Raw genomic sequence first — 27,951 nt, forward strand, 5'->3', positions numbered from 1 at the left:
GTGACGCTATTACTGTAACTCCTGTAGCGCAACATCTGAAAAATAGCGCACTTGGTAGTGTGGACCGGTGCTCGACCAGTTGGCGAAAGCAAACATCACCCACGACAGAGAACGGTTGATTGTCAAGGGCAATGAATTCCATTATCTTGGTTTTAATAGATTTCACCTTTGAGTTGTCTTGCTGAAATTTTGTTATGCTTTCCAATCACTGCTCGACTTGTTGACTGTCGATCCACACAGCAGACATTGTGGGATAGTTTAGGAATGCTGTGTTGCACGTGTAGTGGCGTCTTAAAGTCATGTATCTACGTTATATAGGTATGCACGTCAGCTTTGACATCGGTTTTGCACATTGGGGCATTGAAGTAGACATGCACGATATATCTGTGAACATATCAGAATCGGACGATATTAGCTAAAAATGCAAATATCGGTATCGGACGATTCTGATATGTTCACAGATATATCGTGCATCCTTATTTTAAAGAATTTGTCGGTACGCCCAAATCGGCCTCACAAGCGCAGACCATGTGTAACCACACTAGCAAGACCTCCACATCCAGCTTCTTAATCTGCAGGATCGTCAGAGACCAGCCACCCGGACAGTTGACGAAACTGAGGAGTATTTCTGTCTGTAATGAAGTCCTATGAAATGCTTAAAGAGTTGCATTCTGTCTTGGAATGGGTGGAATGTAATAAACTGGGGTCCAGAACATCTCTAAAACTAAGAGCTTTGTATTTGGTACAACTCATTCCCTAAATTCTAGACCTCAGCTGAATCTGGTAATGAATGGTGTGGCTGAACAATTTGAGGAGACTAAATTACTCGATTTACCTTAGATTATCAAAACATGTAGATTCAATGATTGTCCATAATAAACAGATGCTCTGCTTTTTTGTTCAGTTGTGTGGTCAAGTGCTGCAATGAAAGACCTAGTTAAGCTGAAGCTGGCCAAGAACAGAGTGGCACGTCTTGCTCTTCATTGTAATCAGAGAGCTGATATAAATACTATGCGTGCCAGTCTCACTTGGCTATGAGTTGAGGATAGCCGAACTGTGCAACTTCTTTTTCGAAAAAACATTAATGTGTTGAAAATCCCAAATTGTTTGCATACACTACTTACACACAGCTCTGACACAGACTTACCCCATTTTGGGGTATTTTCAGAGGTGGAAACTTTGTGGGAATTAACAGGAATATGGGAATTAACAGGAAGATGCAAATTAATATTAATACCATTTAAAAGTAGATTATTTTTGCATTGGATATATTTACCATATCATATGAAGACAGAAACATAAACCTGTAACCTTATTATGTACAATTGTCTACTTATGATTAATTCCTTCTGATAGAAATAAAACAACTATTTAGTTACGAATTGAACTTTAAATAAATGAGTTGACTCTTCACATGGGATGATTTCACTGAACAACAAAAGGGAATATTGAATGATCCATCTCCCAAAAACATTTTCAATATACATCTGTAAAATGATAGTCTTGAAACTAAAGCTTTGGTTGTCTTCCTCTCAGGCTTCCATGTCTTCTCCCTGGACCTCCTCTTTAACACCAGGCTCTGAGGACTCATCTTCACTGTCACTCTTAAATCCTGTTGAGGATGGCTCATTGTCAGGCTCAAAAAGACTCAAATTTGCTAGGACAGCCACCAATTTTTCAACCCTTGTATTGGTCAGCCTGTTGCGTGCTTTGGTGTGTGTTCCCAAACAAGGACCAGTTGCGCTCTGATGTGGCTGATGTTGGTGGAATTTGGAGGATGATGAGGCAACAGGGATTAGGGTTAGCCTCAGATCCACAAAGTCCACTTCCAACAGGTGGCTGATGAGATATGTTGGCACGACTGCCATATTGCATCTCCATCCCAAAGCCCTTGCTTGGAAGTGTACTTCGCCAGACTGCCAAGAACCTTGCCCTCATCTAGGCCAAGGTGGCGAGACACAGTAGATGACACCATAGGCCTTGTTGATCTCTGCACCCGACAGGATGCTCTTGCCGGCATACCTGGAGTCCAACATGTACGCTGCGGCATGTATGGGCTTCAGGCAATAGTCCATGCTTTTTGATGCATTTCAGAACTGCAGTTTCCTCTGCTTGGAACAACAGTGAATTGGGCAGGGCAGTATGGATTTCTTCTCTTACATCTGCTAGTAGAGTCTGAACATCAGACAGGACGACATTGTCTCCCTCAATCCATGCAATGGCTACTGCTATAGGTTTCAGGAGTTTCAGGCTGCTTACCTCTCTCCCAAAATACATCATCAGCATAAACCCAACCAGTCATGTTTTCATTTGATTGTCAAACAATCACTTCAAAAGGGCTCTTTTACTAGGTTACCCACACATGTTCATCCACAAGCAACATATTTCCAAACATATTTCCATATCTCCAAACAGTGGTGAATGGAAAAAGACATCTGTTACACAAAACACCAAAAATGTAATGATTGTTTGATCGTAGCTAGCTAGCTACATAGCCGTCTTTGTATCATAGACAATTGTGTAGTCTAGAGCGATTTTCTAGGTTAGCTAGCCAGCTATTGTCGTTCTTTTAACGTAACGTAACGTAATCAACACTGCTAGCTAGCCAGCTAGCCCCCGAATAGCAGCACTGTAGAAACTATTCACTCAACGGAACGACTTGATTAGTGTAGTGTCAACAACGCAGCCACTGCCAGCTAGCCTACAAAGTCAACAACGCAGCCACTGCCAGCTAGCCTACTCCAGCAGTACTGTATCATTTCAATCATTTTAGTCAATAAGATTCTTGCTACGTAAGCTTAACTTTCTGAACATTCGAGACGTGTAGTCCACTTGTCATTCCAATCTCCTTTGCATTAGCGTAGCCTCTTCTGTAGCCTGTCAACTATGTGTCTATCTATCCCTGTTCTCTCCTCTCTGCACAGACCATACAAACGCTCCACACCGCGTGGCCGCGGCCACCCTAATCTGGTGGTCCCAGCGCGCACGACCCACGTGGAGTTCCAGGTCTCCGGTAGCCTCTGGAACTGCCGATCTGCGGCCAACAAGGCAGAGTTCATCTCAGCCTATGCCTCCCTCCAGTCCCTCGACTTCTTGGCACTGACGGAAACATGAATCACCACAGATAACACTGCTACTCCTACTGCTCTCTCTTCGTCCGCCCACGTGTTCTCGCACACCCCGAGAGCTTCTGGTCAGCGGGGTGGTGGCACCGGGATCCTCATCTCTCCCAAGTGGTCATTCTCTCTTTCTCCCCTTACCCATCTGTCTATCGCCTCCTTTGAATTCCATGCTGTCACAGTTACCAGCCCTTTCAAGCTTAACATCCTTATCATTTATCGCCCTCCAGGTTCCCTCGGAGAGTTCATCAATGAGCTTGATGCCTTGATAAGCTCCTTTCCTGAGGACGGCTCACCTCTCACAGTCCTGGGCGACTTTAACCTCCCCACGTCTACCTTTGACTCATTCCTCTCTGCCTCCTTCTTTCCACTCCTCTCCTCTTTTGACCTCACCCTCTCACCTTCCCCCTACTCACAAGGCAGGCAATACGCTCGACCTCATCTTTACTAGATGCTGTTCTTCCACTAACCTCATTGCAACTCCCCTCCAAGTCTCCGACCACTACCTTGTATCCTTTTCCCTCTCGCTCTCATCCAACACTTCCCACACTGCCCCTACTCGGATGGTATCGCGCCGTCCCAACCTTCGCTCTCTCTCCCCCGCTACTCTCTCCTCTTCCATCCTATCATCTCTTCCCTCTGCTCAAACCTTCTCCAACCTATCTCCTGATTCTGCCTCCTCAACCCTCCTCTCTTCCCTTTCTGCATCCTTTGACTCTCTATGTCCCCTATCCTCCAGGCCGGCTCGGTCCTCCCCTCCCGCTCCGTGGCTCATTGCGAGCTCACAGAACAAGGCTCCGGGCAGCCGAGCGGAAATGGAAGAAAACTCGCCTCCCTGCGGACCTGGCATCCTTTCACTCCCTCCTCTCTACATTTTCCTCCTCTGTCTCTGCTGCTAAAGCCACTTTCTACCACTCTAAATTCCAAGCATCTGCCTCTAACCCTAGGAAGCTCTTTGCCACCTTCTCCTCCCTCCTGAATCCTCCTCCCCCTCCCCCCCCTCCTCCTCCCTCTCTGCAGATGACTTCGTCAACCATTTTGAAAAGAAGGTCGACGACATCCGATCCTCGTTTGCTAAGTCAAACGACACCGCTGGTTCTGCTCACACTGCCCTACCCTGTGCTCTGACCTCTTTCTCCCCTCTCTCTCCAGATGAAATCTCGCTTCTTGTGACGGCCGGCCGCCCAACAACCTGCCCGCTTGACCCTATCCCCTCCTCTCTTCTCCAGACCATTTCCGGAGACCTTCTCCCTTACCTCACCTCGCTCATCAACTCATCCCTGACCGATGGCTACGTCCCTTCCGTCTTCAAGAGAGCGAGAGTTGCACCCCTTCTGAAAAAACCTACACTCGATCCCTCCGATGTCAACAACTACAGACCAGTATCCCTTCTCCCTTTTCTCTCCAAAACTCTTGAACGTGCCGTCCTTGGCCAGCTCTCCCGCTATCTCTCTCAGAATGACCTTCTTGATCCAAATCAGTCAGGTTTCAAGACTAGTCATTCAACTGAGACTGCTCCTCTGTATCACGGAGGCGCTCCGCACTGCTAAAGCTAACTCTCTCTCCTCTGCTCTCATCCTTCTAGACCTATCGGCTGCCTTCGATACTGTGAACCATCAGATCCTCCTCTCCACCCTCTCCGAGTTGGGCATCTCCGGCGCGGCCCACGCTTGGATTGCGTCCTACCTGACAGGTCACTCCTACCAGGTGGCGTGGCGAGAATCTGTCTCCTCACCACGCGCTCTCACCACTGGTGTCCCCCAGGGCTCTGTTCTCGGCCCTCTCCTATTCTCGCTATACACCAAGTCACTTGGCTCTGTCATAACCTCACATGGTCTCTCCTATCATTGCTATGCAGACGACACACAATTAATCTTCTCCTTTCCCCCTTCTGATGACCAGGTGGCGAATCACATCTCTGCATGTCTGGCAGACATATCAGTGTGGATGACGGATCACCACCTCAAGCTGAACCTCGGCAAGACGGAGCTGCTCTTCCTCCCGGGGAAGGACTGCCCGTTCCATGATCTCGCCATCACGGTTGACAACTCCATTGTGTCCTCCTCCCAGAGCTCTAAGAACCTTGGCGTGATCCTGGACAACACCCTGTCGTTCTCAACTAACATCAAGGCGGTGGCCCGTTCCTGTAGGTTCATGCTCTACAACATCCGCAGAGTACGACCCTGCCTCACACAGGAAGCGGCGCAGGTCCTAATCCAGGCACTTGTCATCTCCCGTCTGGATTACTGCAACTCGCTGTTGGCTGGGCTCCCTGCCTGTGCCATTAAACCCCTACAACTCATCCAGAACGCAGCAGCCCGTCTGGTGTTCAACCTTCCCAAGTTCTCTCACGTCACCCCGCTCCTCCGCTCTCTCCACTGGCTTCCAGTTGAAGCTCGCATCCGCTACAAGACCATGGTGCTTGCCTACGGAGCTGTGAGGGGAACGGTACCGCAGTACCTCCAGGCTCTGATCAGGCCCTACACCCAAACAAGGGCACTGCGTTCATCCACCTCTGGCCTGCTCGCCTCCCTACCACTGAGGAAGTACAGTTCCCGCTCAGCCCAGTCAAAACTGTTCGCTGCTCTGGCCCCCCAATGGTGGAACAAACTCCCTCACGACGCCAGGACAGCGGAGTCAATCACCACCTTCCGGAGACACCTGAAACCCCACCTCTTTAAGGATTACCTAGGATAGGATAAAGTAATCCTTCTCACCCCCCCTTAAATGATTTAGATGCACTATTGTAAAGTGGCTGTTCCACTGGATGTCATAAGGTGAATTCACCAATTTGTAAGTCGCTCTGGATAAGAGCGTCTGCCAAATGACTTAAATGTAAATGTAAATGTATGTGATGGTCAGTAGTCTAGAATGAATGCCTCCACCGCTGTCTGTGCGCGTCTCGTGTCAGTCATTCATCTCTGCCTTGGTAAAATGTCTGTTTTCTTGTCGAACCACATTGCATTTTGGAGCGTAGGCTGTCCACCTGTTTCCATTTGCACATTTTTCCTGCCTCTGACACTTACGGTAATTATAAATAATGGAGTAATAGCCTACAGTTTTCTTGACATTTGTTTTTATGCCTTTTATTTAACCAGGTAAGTTGACTGAAAACACATTCTCATTTCCAGCAACGACCTGGGGAATAGTTACAGAGGAGAGAAGGGGGGATGAATGAGCAATTGTTTTCATTATTGTGATAGGCTAAGGTTTTACAGGTATGGCGTACCCCCACTATTGATTTTGCCTGGACACTGTACAAGACCTCCTTACTTTCACCCCTGTATTTAAATAGATTAAGTAGACAATGTTTTCATAGTAATCTTTCTGAAGAGATTTGGTCAAAAACAATACTTTTTTTGGGGTGCTCGTAAAACATTTTTTTTTTTGGAAGCACATACCAGGCATGATGGCAGTAAAACACTTAAGTTGCTCCGCGAAAGTCCATATTTGTACTTTGACTTGCAGAACTGTCTAATGGAAAAATGAATGGTTGCTAACTGGGCTAGAGGAGACTTGTCATACTCATTGTCTCCTCCCCTGCACAGAAGTATATTCCTTATGTCGATTCAGTTGCAAAACGTTTCGTCTCTTGCTTGATTTATTTCAAACAGAAACAGTTTAATCCAAGCGGAAAATGTTTTGTGACGAAAATTAGTTTCTATTGGACAAATTAAGGTCGACCCCACACAGTTACCTTCCGATTGGTTCTTAAACGATAAACGGTTTCCGTTGCAAAACGTAATGTATACACACCAGATAACGTTACTGATTCAGCAAACAATAAACAGTGATCAAATGGTTATGCTAACTAGCCTAGTAAAGCAAAACAAATGTATAGCTACGTTTACCAATGTAATTAACTAGTGGTAGGCTGGTCAGGTAGCAGTAACATGCAAATAATGATTGTACTTACTTCTCTTTGGGGAGGGCCGCTGCCCCAGTATTCACCACCTGGTCCTCTGCGACTTCCTGAACCAGCTGAAGTATACCTCCTGCGCGGTGGAGAACGTCTGTACTGGTCTGGAGATGGCCCGTCATGGTAACCCTCAAACGGCGGTCTGGGCCTGCCCCGTTCTTCTCTAAATGGAGGCCGAGGATACGGCCGGCCAGGCGTAAGACCACGGGGCGGTGGACCACGGCCCTCGTACGGCGGCGGATACCCTCGAGGTGGAGGCCGTCCACGATACATACTTTACTGTTAAATTGGACTTTTCCTATCAATTACAGCCACTTACTAGCGAATAAATTTTATACACATTGCCGTTTTATATTACTTACTGTATGTCTGCAGCTAGTGATAATGACATTCTAACTACCATATAGCTATTTCAGTTTGTTTGACGAACACAACGCTCACTGTGTTACGATTTCCGGCCTGATTGAACCGAAAAACCTCGTCTTCTTCTTTCATATATTAGCGGTCCGCCAACTAACGTAAACGGTGCATGCCGCCACCAACTGTGATGGAGTGTGTGGTCGATTACGGTTAGATTTAAACAAAATACAACAAAAACCTAAATCGTCCGAGTCCTTCCCAATCCCATACTACTAAGAAAATAAAAGAGCCATGCTAATTCCGACCACAGCCCGTAAATTAACAGACCGTCCTTCCAATCCCCGAAATATATATACACACACACACACACACACACACACACACACACACACACACACACACACACACACACACACACACACACACACACACACACACACACACACACACACACACACACACACACAGTTGAAGTCAGAAGGTTACATATGCCTTAACCAAATACATTTAAACTCAGTTTCACAATTCCTGACATGTAAACCTAGTAAAAATGCCTTGTTTTAGGTCAGTTAGGATCACCACTGTATGTTAAGAATGTGAAATGTCAGAATAATAGTAGATATAATTATTTATTTCAGCATTTATTTATTTCATCACATTCTCAGTGAGTCAGAAGTTTACATACACTCAATTAATATTTGGTAGCATTTCATTAAAAATTTTTAAAACTTGGGTCAAACGTTTTGGGTAGCCTTCCACAAGCTTCCCACAATAAGTTGGGTGAATTTTGGCCCATTCCGCCTGACAGAGCTGGTGTAACTGAGTCAGGTTTGTAGGCCTCCTTGCTCGCACACACTTTTTCAGTTCTGCATTTGGAAGACCCATTTGCGACCAAGCTTTAACTTCCTGACTGATGTCTTGAGACGTTGCTTCAATATATCCACATAATTTTCCTCCCTCATGATGCCATCTATTTTGTGAAGTGCACCAGTCCCTCCTGCAGCAAAGCACCCCCACAACATGATGCTGCTACCCCCATTTTCACAGTTGTAAAGGGTTCTTCAGGCCTGAAAGTCTCCCCCTTTTTCCTCCAAACATAACGATGGTCATTATGGCCAAACAGTTCTATTTTTGTTTCATCAGACTCGAGGACATTTCTCCAAAAATAATGATCTTTGTCCCCATGTGCAGTTGCAAACCGTAGCTTGACTTATTTATGGCTGTTTTGGAGCAGTGGTTTCTTCCTTGCTGAGCGGCCTTTCAGGTTATGTTGATATAGGACTCATTTTACTGTGGAAAAATATACTTTTGTACCTGTTTCCTCCAGCATCTTCACAAGGTCTTTTGCTGTTGTTTTGGGATTGATTTACACTTTTCTCACCAAAGTACGTTCATCTCTAGGAGACAGAACACGTCTCCTTCCCGAGCGGTATGACCGCTGTGTGGTTCCACGGTGTTTATACTTGCGTACTATTGTTAGTACAGATGAACGTGGTACCTTCAGGCATTTGGAAATTGCGCCCAAGGATGAACCAGACTTGTGGAAGTCTACATTTTTTTTCCTGAAATCTTGGCAGATGTCTTTGGATTTTCCCATGATGTCAAGCAAAGAGGCACTGAGTTTGATGGTAGGCCTTGAAATACATCCACAGGTACACCTCCAATTGACTGAAATGATGTCAATTAGCCTATCAGAAGCTTCTACCGCCATGCCATCATTTTTGGGAATTTTCCAAGCTGTTTAAAGGCACAGTCAACTTAGTGTATGTAAACTTCTGACCCACTGGAATTGTGATACAGTAAATTATAAGTGAAACAATCTGTCTGTAAACAATTGTTGGAAAAATTACTTGTGTCATGCACAAAGTAGATGTCCTAACCGACTTGCCAAAACTATAGTTTGATAACAAGAAATTTGTGGAGTGGTTGAAAAATGAGTTTTAATGACTCCAACCGAAGTGTATGTAAACTATATATATATAAATACACACAGTACAAGTGTTAAGATATTTTATCTGTGTTTAAGATAAATGTTTAAATAATTCTACTTAGAAACTTAACCATTAGGGATTAGAGGTTATGTAGCATGAACAAGGAGTAATTAAAAATAATAAACACAGCTCCAACTCGGTTGGAGGGGGGAAGAGAGGAATGCATGTGTGTGTGTTTAACGAAAACAAAGAGGATCCTTAACCTATTTTTGAACCGACCCGGCTATAACTCTGTGGACATAAAATAAGACAGTGAGAGCCCCTGCAGGTTTTCCGTATCTGGGGGGGGGGACTGGAACTGTCTGCTAAGTGGTAATACACTATGGTGAGACTTCAGGAGTTAAGCAAGATATAGTGTGTCATGTATGTGCGCTAGTGGGTTGGAATGAACTTTAGAAGTAGCTTTTTCCTTGTCGGAGAGTAGGAGGAGCCTTCAAGACACTATGACGAAATGTGTGGTATATAAACCAATGTACATTGTATTATGACCAGCGCACTCGAGAATAAATGCTATTGGCTAATTTTGGTAGATTGGTCTCTGTCCATTTTATGCAAATAAGGATCTTACAAATTCTTAGAAACAGACAGTGGTTTAAATTGAATTGGTTAATGAACACATATAGGAATTGTTAAATTCCTTTAACAACCACTCAAAAGTTTACACACCTACTCATTCTTTATTTTTACTATTTTCTACATTGTAGAATAATAGTGAAGACAAAACTATGAAATAACACACAGGGAATCATGTAGTAACCAAGAAAGTGTTAAACCCTTCAAAGTAGCAACCCTTTGACTTTAACCTTTATCATACTCATTAACGAGGCAAGTCCGTTCAGAACCAATTCTTATTCACATTGATGACCTACACCGGCCAAACCCGGACAACGCTGCGCCAATTATTCGCCACCCTGTGGGACTCCCAATCATGGCCGGTTGTGATACTGCCTGGATTCAAACCAGAGTGTCTGTAGTGAAGCCTCTAGCACTGAGATGCAGTGCCTTAGTCCGCTGCGCCACTTCATGATTGCCAAGGAGTTCTTGAAGGAGTTCCAACATATGCTGAGCACTTGTTGGCTGCTTTTCCTTCACTCTGTGGTCCAACTCACCCCAAACCATCTCAACTGGGTTGAGGTTGGGTGATTGTGGAGGCCAGGTCATATGATGCAGCACTCCATCACTCTCCTTCTTGGTCAAATAGTCCTTACACAGCCTGGAGGTGTGTTGGATCATTGTCCTGTTGAAAAACAAATGATAGTCCCATTAAGTACAAACTCGATGGGATGGCGTATCACTGCAGAATACATGCCTTTAATTCTAAATAAATCACAGTGTCACCAGCAAAGCACCCCCACACCATCATCTCCTCATTGCTTCACAGTGGGAACCACATATGCAGAGATCATCCATTCACCTACTCTGCACCTCACAAAGACACGGTGGTTTAAGCAAAAATCAAACATTTGGCCCAATCAAGTCTCTTATTATTATTGGTGTCCTTTAGTTGTTGTTTCTTGGCAACAATTCGACCATGAAGGCCTAATTCACGCAGTCTCCTCTGAACAGTTGATGTTGAGATGTGTCTGTTACTGCATTTATTTGGGCTGCAATTTCTGAGGCTGGTTACTCTAATGAACTTATCCTCTTGCAGCAGAGTTAACTCTGGGTATTTCTTTCCTGTGGCGGTCCTCATGGCAGCCAGTTTCATCATAGCACTTGGTGGTTTTTGAGACGACACTTGAAGAAACTTTCAAAGCTTGAAATTTTCCGGATTGACTGAACTTCATGTCTTAAAGTAATGATGGACTGTCGTTTCTCTTTGCTAATTTGAGCTGTTCTTGCCATATTATGGATTTTTTGTTTAAACAAATAGGGATATCTTCTGTATACCACCCCTACCACCTTGTCACAATACAACTGATTGGCTCAAACGCATTAAGGAGGAAAGAAATTCCACAAATTAACTTTTAACAAGGCACACCTGTTAACTGAAATGGATTCCAGGTGACTACCCCTTGAAGCTGGTTGAGAGAATACCAAGTGTGCAAAGCTGTCATCAAAGCAAAGGGTGGCTACTTTGAAGAATCTCAAAAATAAAATATATTTGGCATCAAACCATGTGTTTGATACCAATCCACCGATTCCGCTACAGCCATTACCACAAGCCCGTCCTCCCCAATTAAGGTGCCACCAACCTCCTGTGATGTGAAGGCAGCATAACATATGAGGCGAAGCAACGTAACAACCAATGGTTGCGTGCCACGTCATCGACTATCATCGACTGACAAATTCCTATATAACCCTGGTCCCCCAACAGTACACATTGTTATTGTAGCCCTGTACAAACACACCTCATTCAGCTCATCGAGGGCTTGATGATTAGTTGACCATTTTATATCAGGTGTGCTTGTCCAGGGTTACAATGAAAATGTGCACTGCTAGGGGTCCTCGAGGACCAGGATTAGGAAACACTGGTTTAGCTGGTACTTTAAATACCTATCCAGGTGTAGTAAAATGTGTCCGGCGTCAGCAACGTCTCAGCATAGGAACGCATATCTGTGATTAGCGGATACAGAAAATACCCATCCAGGCTTTGTAATATCTGGCATGCTGCAGTAACACCTGGGTAGAGGAACGCGCCTCGAGTCTGTGAAGGCTTAACATTTCTGAAAGCACTGGTTTTGAGTTGTCTTTTGTGTAATCATCAGCTTACTTTTGTCTGCCTAGTTGAATTCAGACGAGCAGCTTTAGCCATGTCCATTTAAATTGCAATTCATTTGAGTTTTGTTCAACAATGTATTAGCATGGCTATACTGAAAATGTGTGTTGCATCAAAAGCTTGGGTCTAAGTAGTGCATACCAATATGGTATACATTTTGGTAGCCTTTCAATCTAATGTAAAATTATAGACACAAGTCATATCTTCATAATAGGCTGGTGTTTATCACACCATAATGATATTTTAAGAGTGAAAAGATAGGAATACCAGTAAGTTTAGTAACAATCCTTATGGCAGCGGTGTGCATTTATTTTTAAGAAACATTTCAAACAGAGACTATCCACAAAAAACACACCCCGGTCAAACTTTTTTTTTTACAGTTCTGAAAGTGGATGCATTTTCATTATTCTTGATACTCTGTCCGCTACGTCTCTTTCCTCTCAAGAAGCACACAATGTCATATGTCACAACATGCACACCTCAATGTCACCTATGGTACAGACTTTTATATTTTGATAAAATGAATACAAAAACACAATACACTAAGGAAACAATGCTGACATAACTACAAAATATGATACTACAATATGGTACACTGTACATTCACAGATCTTTTATTGATGATGCAGAATGCTGTAGCATTTCCAAAGATGTCTCAAATGTAAAATGTACTTCATGTTTGCTCTTGTTGGATGTTCAAAACCTAGTCCTGAGGTCATCCTAGGAAAAGAGTAAAGAGATTCCTGGATAGATTGGAGGAAAAGCAGCCACAGACAACCTAACAGCTTGGAAGCAGTGGGGGAAAAACCTCAAATGGACAAGTTAGAAATAAAAGGAATTCTAATACATAAGAGAACCTTGGAGTGGCCAATAATCTGCTAGCTAACTACTACACTAGAAAAGCTTTAGCAGCAGTGTACAAATAAACCTTGTTTACGTGTATAATTTCTGTTGGACGTGTACACTTTGGACAATAACATGTTCTTCAGAAATGAACTTAGAAATCGAGTGAGTATATGTTTAGACAAGACAGAGACTATGTAAGAACTTCCACTAAACTGAAGACTTTTCCTTAGTTCTCTGGTATCCTTTTGGCACACTTTCACCACCATAATTTACAGGCACTACCTAGTAAGAGGCATTCAAGCAGCAGTTTCATATCTCAAAGGATTTGGAGCAGAATGAAAATGCCAGGAACACGATATTTCCCAATTGTCTAGTTTATTTTTTGGGGGGCCAACAAAATGTATACAATAAGTAAAAGCCTGACACTTAGTGGATAAACAGAACATGCTAATCATCAATATGCTAAAACTAAAAAAGGTAAGATTTACATACAACATTTATTCAAACTGGATACACCAATAACAGAATGTATTATCTGCAATGAAGTTACATTACATCTAAATCAACCCTTAGGTTGGTATCCAGCACAGAGAGGAAACGATTACAATAGAGATATGAAAATACCCCCACCCTAAAAAAAAACATTAATTGGTAATTTCTTAAGTAATCTCAGGAACATTGTTTGCCTCGGTCTCCCACTTCTCCAAAAAGTCCTGCAGGTTCAAGTTGAAAGTATCAATACCTTTACCAGACAGATGAACCCCATCTGGCCTGTACAGGCCTGCGTCTGAGCAACACGTGATGTTTTCATGGGTCAGAGCAGTGCCACCTAGCTCCGCGATGATGGCGTGAACTCTTCTGTTGATGGCAGCCCTAAAATTGTCCACTGCTTCGCTGTCCTCCGTTTGCCTCCACGACATCCGGGGCAAGATGTCAGACCAGACCAACCGGCATTGTGGGAAAATGCTCCTCACGGAGGTCAGGTCCTTCTTCACAGACGACATAAGGGCCTCAGGGCTTTGGGTACCCAGATCGTTACCACCCAGGTGCAGGATGACCACGTCCGGTTTGGGCCACTTGATCTTCAGCTGGTCTAACTGGGGAAGCAGCTGGGCCCACGTCATGCCCTGTGTGCCCTTCCACCACACCCGCACACTGCTGGGGTCCATGCCCAACTGCATGCCAATCTCAGGCGACTTGGCCCTCATCTCTGCCCAATATACAAGCGAGTGTCCACAGATCCACACGTTCCTAGGCTCAGTGTTGGCATAGGTAACTTTGGGAACTTTTCCTGTAAAAATGCAATAATGAGACAGGGTAAATGTATGGGTTAGCTTCACAGGGGCTCTGCTAGGTTGACGTTACTGCGAGGATTGACCTGTGCTCCAGCTCTTGGGTCTCTGCAGGCTGGCTGTTTTTCTTCCACCTTTGGCCCAGAACTGACGGAGCTGACACTCAAGACTACGTCCTCCAGCAGTTAGTTAACTTAGTCTCGTGCTATAACAGAACTCTCCTAATGAACTGAGGTATGAGAAATATTTGACACTAAAGACACCTTACACACTAACTGACCTAGCTTGATCTTGTTTGTGTAGTACTACCAGACCACACCCTCATTGTGCAGGCCCTAGCTAGTCGTCAGATTGACAACGTTTATCCCTATTTTGGAGTGAAAACAACACTAACAAGTCCCCTATTCAGGTAAAATTCTCCCTAGCAGTAAAGATTCCCTAATCAAGAAACTTACAGTAATTCTAAAAAAGTCCTAAAAGTATTGAAGTATTGTACTACACAAACAAAAATACAATTCAACAGCTGAAGACCTATTGATGCAAAGTCTGCTAAAATACATACCTACAGCTGTTGGAGAAAACATTACATGTTAAAGCTAGCTCACATGAATATCTGTATTGAGAGCAACTCCTGTCGAGATTAAAGGAACATGGGAGTCTATGTCAGTCTATTGTTTCTGTTATTATTAGTTTGTCTGTGCAAAAGCACTTGAAGACCACCATGTTCATAAATTGTATTGCACGCACAGAGGGCAATACATGTTTTCATCAAAATATTGTATTGCATGCACAGTGGAAGATAAATATATATTTAAATGCTTCTATGTGAGCATAAACCAAGCATGGGCACTTTCTTACTAGGACATAGTAATCTTAAAATTGTGTAATGCAAGCACCAAACTGGTCAATTGTTACAAGGCAAATAAACAGGCATTGATGCAAATAAACAGGCATTGATGTGGTCTTCCAAGACACAAGGCTATGCTTTGTGAAGCAATGTGGTAGACATTAAATAAAATGTTACCTAAACTTTCTGAGCGAGATCCAGCCCTAACAAGCCCTAACACAATAATAAAAATGTAATATTTACGTTACAGAAAATATCATAGCTAAAGCAATCTAAGATATCACTTAAACCTGATTAACTATGGCTGTAATAAGAGCAAGTAAAACTGAAGTGAACTATATTTCCTCCATATCCATCTCTTGACACCTATGGTATCATCTCATCCTATACTTTAATTTGTGTTGAGTGCCAGGTATGTACAGCTCTTGACTTGTTCTGGCATCACCTAATCTTAACCTAAGCTAAGCTTAACCTAAGCTACAATTTGTGGCTGGCCATATTGCTATGTTTCAACCTTACTCTAAGGGGTTATCTGGTACCTGTTGTGTTTATCCTAGTGTCACGAGTATCGTTCTTCCTCTCCTGATTCTTCTGTCTCATCCGCAGGTTAAACTGCTCCAGCTACAAAACAGTGACAAATTGAGACACACACACAAAGTCTATCCCATGTAAATACAGCAACTCCTAAATTAAGCAGATTGGGACTGACTTACCAGCATGCACTAAAACCAGAACATATCAGAAGCAATTGAATAGAATTGGGACTACAAAAATTCTGTACACACTGCACTTTTCCCAAGAGTACTTATGTTGTGTGTAATTGTAAATTCCTGATAACTGCCCTATACTGTAGGCCTATACTGTAATTCAAATGTAAACAACACCAAGGACTGAAGGTGTGGCTTGTATATCATACACAAATGTAACACAATCAGACAGGTAAAATGTTTCCTAACTTCAACACACGGAATGAAAAAAAAGCACAACATACCCTTTTCTTCTGTTTGGCCTTGATATCGTCTTCTGTCACTGGTAGACCCCGAGTCTCTGGTGATTGAGGGGGAGGAGTGGGCTTTCCACCTGCAGAATCAGGGCTTTGTGTTTTGATCTGAAGAGGTATGGTGATATTTTGTCTTGGTGAATCCTGCTGTGCACCAGACACACTTTTGACTGTTTCAATCACCTTTAGGCATCTAGACTGGTTGGTGACTTGGATGATTTGACTCAAGACATCCCTTGTAGGATTTGATATAGTCACTTGATTCAATATATTTAATTGTTGTGTGAACTGAGTCTTTGCAAACGGTATCATGCGGGAACTAGGCTGCCCATAATAAGTGGAGGAGGGCAAGGCGGTGAGTAGGTCAAGTGATTGTCCCATAGGTGAAGTAAAAGTATACACCCCGGCTGCTTGTTGACCAACTGGAACATCAGGCGTGTTTGTCATGGATGAAACTGGGGAAATCTGTTCGGGGGGACCTGAGGAACCGGGTGGTAGTGATGAGAGAAAGTTGGTACTACAACCCTTGCTATGCCAACTCTTAGGCGCGATGGGCTGGGTCTTCTCAGGACACTTCCACAGTGTGGTGGAATAGGAGGTGCCAGGCTGTGTGGAGGGGGTAGGGGGCAAGACGCTCACTGTCCTGGTGAGGCTCTGCATCTGCCTGGCCCTCTCTAAGGCCGCCTCCTCTTCCGGGTCAAGGAAACCTCCATATTCCGAGGTGTCTTGGGGGCTGAGGTACACCTCCCGCTGGGAAGACCTGAATGGCGAGGCTGACCGTAAGTGTTTGGAATCAGAGTCGTCGGTGGTGCAGTGCCGATCTCCCCGCCTAGATGAGTGCTTCGTCTCTCTCTCTGAGGATGAGTGTTTGGATGACTTTGTCCCGTAGAGGCGCTCCTGGGTCCTGTCTGCCAGCTTGGTGACCTCTGTGGTTTCCAGATTCAAGCCGATGGCCTGGAGCAGGCTCTTGATCTTGCCGAAGTGCTGCGTCTTTTCCCGACTATCCTGCTCCCTGGTCTCCTCCACCGGGACTCTGGCTGAGCAGGACCTCTTGTTATCCCTGTACCTGTCTGACCGCCCAGGTATTTCACAGTGCTCTTTCTCAGTCGCTGCAGGGGCTTTACCCCCATAGAGGAAGTCCTCTTCTTCCACACGTTCAGATTCTCTCAATAGCTGGCTGTGGGACATCATTCCAAGAATTCCAGGAAAGCCACCACCTTCCTGGATTGCTCTCTCGTGAGGCAGCAGCCGGTCTTCATTTCTGGAGTTATCATAGTCGTCAGAGTTCTTCACTCGTTCCCTGATGAAACCCCTGCGTGGGCACTCTGGCTTTTCCTCTGTACAGGGCTCATCTCTGTACTGATCTTCATCCCCACGGTCAAGCAACTCGCAATAAGGCTTTTGAAGAATAGAACTATATTCCTGAATACCAGCAATCTCCTCTTGAGACTCCTTGACCATAGCTGATAGCAGACTGGCATCCACACCTTTGTTGAGGGTGTTGAGGAAACGGGCGAGCTGGGTGTTCAGGTTAGAGTTCTTTTCCTGAGACTCTCGAATGGGAGGTCGATTTGTTGAATGAGGGTCAAGAGGTGTTAGGCGAACTGGAGAAGGTTGCGACGGGTGTTCTCTAGAAGTCTGCTTATATGGATCATACTTGGCAGATAAGTCAGGAACAGGATGCCCAGCAAGTGAACGTTCATAATAGGACTTCTGACTGGATGTTTGGGTGTAGGGTGGTTGGGCAGAGTGTGGTTTATAGGGCGTCTCGATGTCATAACCATATTGTTCCACAAGCCTTTGATCAAGAGGTTGAGCTTTAGGGAGTTCAGTCTGGAGAGAATAAACAAAACATTTATAATTGGACTCCCCCCCCCCCCCATTTCATACAAATGACTTGATTTCACAAATTGCTCATCAGGCTGATGATTTAATATGTTTCTTTTACCAATATATGATAACTAAAAAAAGCACCGGTGCACAGTGGACTATTCTAATGAAATATAACCAGCTCTTAAAAATGATTGAGAGTGAACAAACGATTATCTACATGATTGAAACGTTTAAAAATGACAACTGACCTGCATTGGGAAAAGTGGACCTGCGACATGGTCTGAGCGTTTCTTCAGAATGGACTTGGGTTTGATGTCAGTTGGTGGTTTAGGTTGTGTAAGAAGCTCTGCCATTCCATGATTGTAGTCAAAGCAGGTCTCCTCCATAGGCTTCACTTCTGAGAAGAAATTGGGAACTCCACCATGTTTCTCCATGGCAACTATGGCTCTCTTGCGGTATATCAACTCATTGAGCTCCTCTAGTTCCCTCTTCTTTCTTTCTAGCTCATCATTCATTCTATCTGGAGATCTACTTACTGAGCTTGAACCATTCTTGGAGCTCCTCTGACTACTTCCATCTCGCTCTTTGCTGCGGCTCCTTTTCAATGAAGTTCTCTTTTTGCTGCCGCTCCTTTGGTTGTAATCTTTTCTCTCCAGACTGTGGCTTCGTCTCCTGTTCCTCTCCCTGCCCCGGCTCCTGCTGCGACTGCGCCTGTACTTGCATCTACCACCCTGCTCTTTGCGCTCCCTGCTTGTGCTCCGCCTTTTCTTCACCCGGCCAAACTGGTCTAGGCTGGGGCTCCTGTGTCCGTATCTCCGCTGGCTGCTGTCGGAGTCTTTGCCACCAGATCCAGAGCCAGCAGGTTTTGACCCCAGAATTTTTATGACTGATTTCATCTTGATTGACTTCTCCGAGGCAGGTTTGTCATTGCTGGTGCACAAAAGAATGAGGGAAATGACTTCGAACACATCTCTTAACCCTCTGGAGTCTAAGCAGGTGGGGGTGTGGGAGGGGGTGGGGGGTCCTACTATGCTAACATATGGAATTGTTTATTAAAGGTGGTCAAACCAAGGATAATTTAGCTATTTGATTTTGAGTTTTAGGACCCCTTAAGGGATCAAAAATGTATATATAAAAAAAAAGATGAAAAATTGAATTTGGCCTTACTGCTATTAGCCCATGGAAAAATATTATAAGCTTCATACATGGACAAGCAGATAGTCCCCCCCAAAGAATCTAAAAGGAAGTTTGTTCTGAAGTATCCTATATCTGATATTGCTGATTCAAATAATTAAAGCTTTAAAAAAAAGTGCACCCCTCAGGGTCCTGAGGTTTGAGTTTGGGAAACACTGATTTAACCCCTTATTTTAGGCACTAAACTAACTACATTTATACTTCCATTCATTTTATAAAACTGGTACCTGGCTACCTTCAGACTAGTCTTGTGAGCATCCTAGAGCAAAACAAACGACATAAGTGTTCGTGAGAGACTCACCTTTCCACAGAGGGTTCATATTAGTGTGTAGCCCAAACGGTTCAGACAGAGTCCTGTGACGCTTTTGGGGTCGTAGAGCAAAACAGAGAACACCATCGTGTTTGTGATGCCAAAAAGGAGTCATAATAGTTTGCGGGCCAAACTGTTCGAACGCTACAGACGTTTGTGTGAGAAGACCGATTTTCGGGATGCCTCATGGTCTGACTATCATCGCTCCAGCACTGCCATCTTTCACTGCTGATGCGGAAGGGTGACATCGGCGGATGCAGTGGATTGAGACGCATCCCATGCAAAAAACTTCAACTGTGTGGTGGAAACTTAAACGGACAGATTTTGATAGGGTTTTTTAAAATTATTATGCTAATTCTATTTCCACAGGGGCGAGGACATCGACTCTAGGGGATACATTTTTAGATTTCAGGGTAGTTGTGGCTGTGCCAACAAATGACATCCAAAATCATCACACAATGATACTTTACCTTGACTTCATGTTGGAACCAATACTACTACTAATTACAATCAAACTCACGTGGGATCATCATCTTTGTTCTCTACTTTGACACCTGTGCCCTTGAAGAGGTCATTTGGGTCTCTCATCAGTTCAATGGTCATCTTCTTCTGTAATAGACAATAATAGGAAATAGACAGTTAAAGACAACATAGACAGCCACGGGTCTATCCCTTAAGTGAATATGACATCCCCCAAAGTCACTGGCCTTTGTTCCATCATAAACCAACCTTTTCTTTTGACGCCATGCCCCTTAGCATGGGCACAGCGGTAAGAGCAGTGGTAAGAACACTGTCGACAAGGCGTTTGATCCTAATCGCTCGGTTGCCTCCTTCAGCGGTTTCAAGCTAGGAGAAAATTGAAAGAGTTGAAGAAAAACATAAAAAGAACAAAAATATGAATAAAACAAAAATGTGAGCTAGACAAAAGAGCTGATCGTGGACTACAGGAAAAGGCAGGCTGAACAGGCCCCCATTAACATCAACGGGGCTGTAGTGGAGCAGGTCGAGAGTTAAGTTCCTTGGTGTCAAAATCACCAACAAACTATCATGGTCCAAACACACCAAGACAGTCGTGAAGAGGGCAAGAGACTAAAAAGATTTGACATGGTTCCCCAGATCCTCAAAAAGTTCTACAACTGCACCATTGAGAGCATCCTGACCGGTTGCATCACTGCCTGGTATGGCAACTGCTCAGCATTCGAGTGTAAAGCGCTACACAGCAAGCGGTAGTGGAGTGCCAAGTCTAGGTCCAAAAGGCTCCTTAACAACTTCTACACCCAAACCATAAGACTGCTGAACAATTAATCAAATGGCCACCCTGACAACCCCCCCTCCCCTTTGTTTTTACACTGCTGCTACTCGCCGTTTATTATCTATGCATAGTCATCTTACCCGTACCTACATGTACAAATTACATCGACTAACCTGTACCTCCGCACATTGACTCGGTACCGGTACCCCCTGTATATAGCCTCGTTATTGTTATTTTGTGTTACTTTTAGTAAATAGTTTCTTAACTCTATTTCTTGAACTGCATTGTTGGTTAATGACTTGTAAGAAAGCATTTCACGGTAAGGTTGTATTCGGCACAAGTGACAAATAAAATTCGATTTGAAATAGCTATTTGGATGTACCATGCCTTCAGAAAGTATTCACATCCCTTGACATATTTCACATTTTGTTGTGTTACACAAGGTGAGATTAAAATGGATTTAATTGTCTTTTTTTAAACTTTTTTTTTTACAATCTACATAAAATACTCTTAATGTCAGAATGGAAGAAGAAAATTGAACATTTGTATATGACCAATGAAGATTAAAACATATATTATATATATATAATATACATTATATATAAAAGTATGTGGAAACCCCTTCAAATTAGTGGATTCTGCTATTTCAGCCACGCCCATTGCTGACGGGTGTATAAAATTTAGCATTCTGCCATGCAATCTCCATAGACAAACACTGGCAGAAGAATGGCCTTACTGAAGAGCTCAGTGACTTCAATGTGGCACTGTCATAAGATACCACCTTTCCAACAAGTCAGTTCGTCAAATGTATTCCCTGCTGGAGCTGCCCTGGTCAACTTTTAAGTTTTGTTATTGTGAATTGCAACACTCTCTACAGAGTTCCAAACTGCCTCTAGAAACAACGTCAGCACAACAACTGTTCGTCAGCGCTTCATGAAATGGGTTTCCATGGCCAAGGAGCCGCACACAAGCCTAAGCCGCACACAAGCGCAATGTCAAGCGTCGGCTGGTGTGGTGTAAAGCTCGCCACCATTGGACTCTGGAGCAGCCATTAAACCGTTTTAAAGTCACCATGGGCCTCATTGTGAAATCCCTGAGCGGTTTCCTTCCTCTCCATCAACTGAATTAGGAAGGATTCTGGACGCCTGTATCTTTGTAGTGACTGGGTGTATTGATACACCATCCAAAGTGTAATTAATAACTTCACCATGATCACCATCTACCAATAGGTGCCCTTCTCTGCAAGGTATTGGAAAACCTCCCTGGTCTTCGTGGTTGAATCTGTGTTTGAAATTCACTGCTTGACTGAAGGAACTTACAGATAATTGTATGTGTTTATTTTACCAGGTAAGTTGACTGAGAACACGTTCTCATTTACAGAAACGACCTGGGGAGTAGTTACAGGGGAGGGGAGGGGGGTGAATCAGCCAATTGTAAGCTGGGGATGATTAGGTGGCCATGATGGTATAGTATGAAGACCAGATTGGGAATTTAGCCAGGACACCGGGGTTAACACCCCTACTTTTAGTGCCATGGGATCTTTAGTGACCACAGAGAGTCAGGACACCCGTTTAATTTCCCATCCGAAAGACAGCATCCTACACAGGGCAATGTCCCCAATCACTGCCCTGGGGCATTGGGATATTTTGTTTTTTTTAGACCAGAGGAAAGGGTGCCTCCTACTGGCCCTCCAACATCACTTTGAGCAGCATCTGTTCTCCCATCCAGCGGCTGACCAGGACCAGCCCTGCTTAGCTTCAGAAGCAAGCAAGCAGTGGAATGCAGGGTGGTATGCTGCTGGCAAATGGCACACAAATTAAATGTGTGGGGGACAGAGATGAGGTAATAATTAAAAAATTATGTTAAACACTATTACTGCATACAGAATGAGTCCATGTAACTTATTATGAGCCTTTCTAAGCAAATGTTTACTCCTGAAATTATTTAGGCTTACCATAACAAAGGTGTTGAATACTTATTGACTCAAGACATTTCAGCTTTTCATTTATAATTCATTCGTAACATTAAAAAAAAAACATAATTCCACTTTGACATTATGGGGTATTGTGTGTAAGCCAGTGACAAAACATCTCCATTTAATCCATTCTAAATTCAGGCTGTAACACAACAAAATGTGGAACAAGTCAAGGGGTGTGAACACTTACAGAGGGCACTGAATACCAATTGATATTAATTTTGACGTGCCAATCGGATCACAGCACCATGGAGACTCACCGAAATGACACTGAACTTCACCTTCTCCGAGATGTTCAATTTCTTCTCCTCCATGACCTCGGTCAAATGGAAGAACAGCAGCTGGGGGCTCTGATGGCACTTAATGGTCCCAGACAGATCCCCAGCTTGCACCACCTCACCCTAGAGGGGAAAACACTTCACTTAGACATGCTGTGCAAAGAATATTAAAGGCATTTTTTTATAAAAATTCCATTACATAAAACATCCCACCTTTCTTCAGTGTGTAAAGTTGTCATACATCAAGTGGAAAAACCTAGCCAGACTCCGACTTAATGGCATCCTGTACCACATTCTAAAAGTGATCTTACGGTTCTGCGTTGCTCTGTTGACTCCTCAAACGTCTCTGAGAGAATCTCCACGTTGATGGCACGCTCCTCCTTAGTCTCACGGTTGGTGGAGATGTTAAAGTGAACCTTGTCTCCGTCACACATGGTGGCTTCAGTCAGAACATCAGCTGCTCCAAACAATAGCTGCTTCTGTGTGCCACCCACCAATGCCTCCAAAAGGCCCTGCTCCTGGGAGGAAAATGAGATAACACATTCTAAAATACATGATTTGACCACCCAAACTTTTCCCAACAAGAACACAACAATAATATTTGATTTGTACATTATTTCAGTACCACACGTACCTGCTGCTTTTTGGAGACCTTAATGACCGTTCCTGCATGCTGCGCAGCACTAATGTCCTCAAACACCACAGTCCTCTGGAGCAGCACCTCCTCCACTGGGGCCACTGGCTTCCACTAGAGACACAGTAATAAGGACATTACTGGGTATGTCACAGATGAGAGTACTCCACTCTGAATGACAGGAGATTTTCCACCAGTTGGCACCTATCATAATTTGCACTGAACTGTGCCCCACCTTCTCGTTTCCTGCAGGGTCTTCAACTATCTTCTCCGTGGTTTCTTCCAGTGTCACTGAGCACTCTTTCAGCTTCCTTACTCTGATGGCCATCTCCTTATTTTTGATCTAATGAAAACAAATGACATTATGTTAACGTCAAATGTATAAATCAATCAACAAATAATTTCAACAACATTGCTATACTTAGGACCAGAACCTGCACAGAGGGTCCAAACATCACTCCCAGGTACAAACTGATCATAATTCAGTGTCAACAAACTCAATTTGACACTGAATTATGTGGATGGGAAAGACACTATACTCACTGTGACAACTGTAAATTCCACCTCATCCATAATGGTGAACTCAGTTAGACTCATGTTCTCAGTGGTTTCAAAGGGCAGGTTGTTCTGGTTTGCAGCCATGATGGTACCAGAATCACACTTTACGCTCTTTATAACACCCTGGTGGAGAGTACAAAAAATATATCAACAACTAGCTACAGTAGAGATGGCCAACTATGGTCAATATAGAGCCGCTATGTGTGCCGTATTTTGTTCCAGCCCAGCTCCAACACACTTGATTTAAAGGGATTCTCTGTTACTTTTGTATACTTTTCAGCCAGTAGCTCTGTTAGTAGCGCTTGAACCAAAAGTGGTCACTGAAAATTGTCTACTACGTCACATATGTGCACCATGTCATTGCACTCGCACTGCTGTGGGTGCATCACGTCCATCCTGCTAGCTGTCACTCATATGGTGAGAGGCTGAAGCTCATTAGTTGAACTCAAATTTCTAGGGGGCTGGCCCACGTGGGGGAAAATGGCACATAACAGCTTCCAACAAAACTGATACAAACTAGGGATTTTGTGGCTAATTGAGGTGAGACAGTAATTCTGCTCATAGATTATGCATGTAAGAACTACACAATGACACAGCCAACCCAATGTGGGAGGTTTAAAAAGACTTAGTATTCACCAAAGTACGGGAGCATGTCTTTAAAAAATTGTGGTATCAATTGAAGATCTTGAATAGATTATTATTTGACTCAGGTGTGGTCATACTGAGCTGAATAAAATGGCGTGGGGCTCATCAGGACCAAAGTTTATGTCAGAATTTGTAACCAAAATGAAGATATGCCACTCAGACTTTAGACTCACCACCTCCCTCTTCTCTCCAGTGATCTTAAAAGTCTGTGGTGTCTTTGGCCGAATATTAGTGGCTCTAATTTTTTGGGTAACTATGTCGGTCAACAAGTTGAACATCACATGGTCCCCTTGAAACAGAGTGATGGTGTAGTCCTTCTCCGAGTAAAGCAGTGCTCTTGACATGCCGTCGATGTTGGCCTCAATTTGCCCAGGTTTCGGCTTTGCACCAGGCTGTGTGGGGGCACATAATTATGTTAATACCAACAAGGACATATTTAAATGAGAAGCCAAATACTAGTCATAACAAGCCAAGCATATAATCAAGTTACCTTACAATAAACATTTAGTTATGGCAGTGATGAGAACTTTAATAAAGTTATGACTGAATACTTTTTCCCCCTGTGTGCTACAGAGTTCTATCACCTGCTGCTCCAGGATAACATTGCAGACAAAACCTTCAATAATGGTGGAGTCAATCTCCTCAGTACCCCCTGGAGGTACAGACACACCAGTGGCATACTCCCCGGCCTGGGTTTATTATACAAAGAGGGGAAAAAAACAAGATGCATTATTTAAAATAAAATGAAAACTAATGGTTCACAAACTCCTGAAAATGTCTGTATAACTATATATAGCGAAAAATGTCTAAAGTGACCCACCTTCTCCTTGTAGGCTGTAAAATGCACCCTGACCCCAGGTATCATGTTCTTTGGGACTCCGAGAAAAGCATCAAAAGTGAAGGAATATTTATTGAGATCGTCTCTTTCGATGTAGCCATAAGTTGGCTGTGGGGGGAGAGCAAAACTTGAGAATGCAATGTTTACTAGTGGAGATGAAGAACCTTCCCTTCAAGCAGGCTTCTCAGCTTTTGGACTTACCCCTATGAATGAGATGACCCCCTTGGATCTTCCAGGTGGAGGAGGCCTATGATTTATAAGTGTTGAGAGGAAAAAATATATGCGTCATGTATAAGCAGAACTTATACATGACAGCAAATCTCATGTATGGAAGAGCAAACTACTGTATGCAATCAAACACTAATCCAAAGTGATGATGACATCCAAATTGTTGACATAATGATCATTACTTGTCATTGTAGCTCTTTTTCTGTCCTGCTTTTTTGTCCTTCTTTGAGTCTTTGGTCTTCTGTTCATCAGTCTGGGGTGGATCAAGCTGAAGAACCTCAGAGTCCCGGCAGCGTCCCCACGCATAAGGAACTACAGTCGTCTCAGTCGGAGGGGCTGTTGTCGGGACGGGCTGTTGTCGGGAAGAGAAACGGAGCCTGTGAGAAGTTGAGGCTCAGCAGAACATACATTTAATTAAAATTGTATCATAGAGATGACAGGACAGAACAGACACAGTGGCACTTACCCACAATAATGGAGGAACAGCATAAGGGTTGGCCTAAAGGAGGCCGACTTGATGTTAGGGATTACTTTAAAACCATGTTAGGGCCATTTAAACCATGTTACCTGTTAAACAGCCACCACTAACATTGAGTGGCTGCTGCCAACACACTGACACTGACTCAACTCCAGCCACTTTAATAATGGGAAGTGATGGGAAATGATGTAAATATATCACTAGCCACTTTAAACAATGCTACCTTATATAATGTTACTTACCCTACATTATTAATCTCATATGCATACGTATATACTGTACTCTATATCATCGACTGCATCCTTATGTAATATATGTAATACATGTATCACTAGCCACTTTAACTATGCCACTTTGTTTACATACTCATCTCATATGTATATACTGTACTCGATACCATCTACTGTATCTTGCCTACGCTGCTCTGTACCATCACTCATTCATATATCCTTATGTACATATTCTTTATCCCCTTACACTGTGTATAAGACAGTAGATTAGGAATTGTTAGTTAGATTACTTGTTGGTTATTACTGCATTGTCGGAACTAGAAGCACAAGCATTTCGCTACACTCGCATTAACATCTGCTAACCATGTGTATGTGACAAATAAAATTTGATTTGATTTGATGTCATGTTACTATAACACTAAATGAGTTTTTTACAAGTTTAAATTAAGAATTTACAATATGCACAAGGCACAACAAGTTGTCTTTAAGATTACCTCGCTTTGCCAGGGTAAAGGAAAGACAGGGTTGTCCACCGGAGGCGGAACCATGGGCGGCATATCTAGGGGAGGAATACCAGGGGGCGGGATACCTGGGGGCATTTGTCTGGGTCCATTGCACATCATTGTATCATATGGTCCGGGCATACCTGGTCCATCCATCCGTGGCCCATCTAAACATCCATCCATGGGGCCACCTGGACCCATTGGTCCATAGCCTGGCTCATATCCGTGATAATCAGGTGGCATGGGGCCGTGCATCATTGGATCTCCCATAAAGTTAGGATGTGGACCTGGGCCACCGTGAAAAGGACCAAAAGATGCAGGCGGCCCACACCAACCTGGACCCATGTCAAATGGATCAGGCACCCTTGGGCCCATATCAAATGGAGGTCCATTGCCTTTCCCACGCTTCCGACCACCACCTCGTCCCATTTCGAAAAATTGAACGAAAGCTGCTCTCAAGCTTACGTTAGCAGTAACAACTCTTCAAATGGGGAATCGAACGTTGAAATGCTGGCGAGATTACCATACTATATATATATATGTGTGTGAAGGTACATGTATTCACTATTGCGTATTCACAGTTTGTGGTTTAATAAGTACGTCTGGTTATATCGCAACTATAACATCCTACGTTAGCGAGCTAGCTAGCTAGCTTCATAACCTCACACTAGACATCAGCGAACTTGTTGCGGATATTATGACTATGGAGACGTGACATATATCCGGTGTCGATAGAGCCAAATCAGAGAGGCGAAAGTTTTCCACTAGATAACGCAGTCAAAATGGTTATATGGTAAACATTTATGAAAACAAAAACGTGCTTTTTGGTCTAAATGTTGGGTTAGGCGTAAGGCTAGCAGTATGGTTAAGGTTTGGTTTAAAATCAGATTATAATTAGGTAA

General features: G+C 43.6%; 2 protein-coding genes across 7 annotated transcripts in view; both read right to left on the minus strand.

Annotated features, from left to right (window-relative positions):
* LOC135510913 (zinc finger protein 318-like) overlaps positions 1 to 7,715 on the minus strand; it is a 29,781-nt gene extending 22,066 nt beyond the window's left edge. For all 4 annotated transcript variants that reach the window (XR_010451180.1, XR_010451178.1, XR_010451179.1 and 1 more), the window contains exon 1: positions 7,036 to 7,715. Coding sequence is in view for 1 of the 4 variants with exons in the window: in XM_064932238.1 (XP_064788310.1) it covers positions 7,036 to 7,311 (276 nt within the window). In the remaining 3 variants the exon portion in view is untranslated. The remainder of the gene's footprint in view (positions 1 to 7,035) is intronic.
* A 2,786-nt stretch (positions 7,716 to 10,501) lies between these two features.
* On the minus strand, positions 10,502 to 27,919 carry si:dkeyp-121d4.3 (uncharacterized). 3 transcript variants are annotated; one of them, XM_064932241.1, is made up of 18 exons: positions 27,041 to 27,919; positions 26,305 to 26,337; positions 26,021 to 26,190; positions 25,812 to 25,857; positions 25,593 to 25,718; positions 25,357 to 25,461; positions 24,946 to 25,164; positions 24,113 to 24,250; positions 23,805 to 23,912; positions 23,570 to 23,683; positions 23,247 to 23,453; positions 22,918 to 23,058; positions 20,160 to 20,276; positions 19,951 to 20,039; positions 18,175 to 18,856; positions 16,085 to 17,926; positions 15,633 to 15,714; positions 10,502 to 10,626 (listed from the first exon to the last, which is right to left on the minus strand). In XM_064932241.1, the coding sequence occupies exons 1-18, from the start codon at positions 27,476 to 27,478 to the stop codon at positions 10,619 to 10,621; spliced, it is 4,665 nt and encodes a 1,554-aa protein (XP_064788313.1). In that variant the 5' UTR covers positions 27,479 to 27,919; the 3' UTR covers positions 10,502 to 10,618. The 3 variants fall into 3 exon arrangements, with proteins under 3 accessions (XP_064788313.1, XP_064788311.1, XP_064788312.1); XM_064932239.1 differs by lacking the exon at positions 10,502 to 10,626 and adding an exon at positions 12,836 to 14,245; XM_064932240.1 differs by lacking the exons at positions 10,502 to 10,626; positions 26,305 to 26,337 and adding an exon at positions 12,836 to 14,245.
* Between the last annotated feature and the right edge of the window lie 32 nt (positions 27,920 to 27,951).

The sequence above is a fragment of the Oncorhynchus masou genome, chromosome 23 (assembly GCF_036934945.1).
Source record: "Oncorhynchus masou masou isolate Uvic2021 chromosome 23, UVic_Omas_1.1, whole genome shotgun sequence".
NCBI classification, from domain to species: domain Eukaryota; kingdom Metazoa; phylum Chordata; class Actinopteri; order Salmoniformes; family Salmonidae; genus Oncorhynchus; species Oncorhynchus masou.

Bases quoted from the DNA above. Each gene is read 5' to 3' on its own strand.
- si:dkeyp-121d4.3 (XM_064932239.1), bottom strand. From the start codon at position 27,478: ATGGGACGAGGTGGTGGTCGGAAGCGTGGGAAAGGCAATGGACCTCCA. The intron at 26,338-27,040 runs GTAATCTTAAAG...GGCCTCCTTTAG, and splicing joins CTTTACCCTGGCAAAGCGAG to GCCAACCCTTATGCTGTTCC. The intron at 17,927-18,174 runs GTCAGTTGTCAT...TATTCTCTCCAG, and splicing joins GTCCACTTTTCCCAATGCAG to ACTGAACTCCCTAAAGCTCA.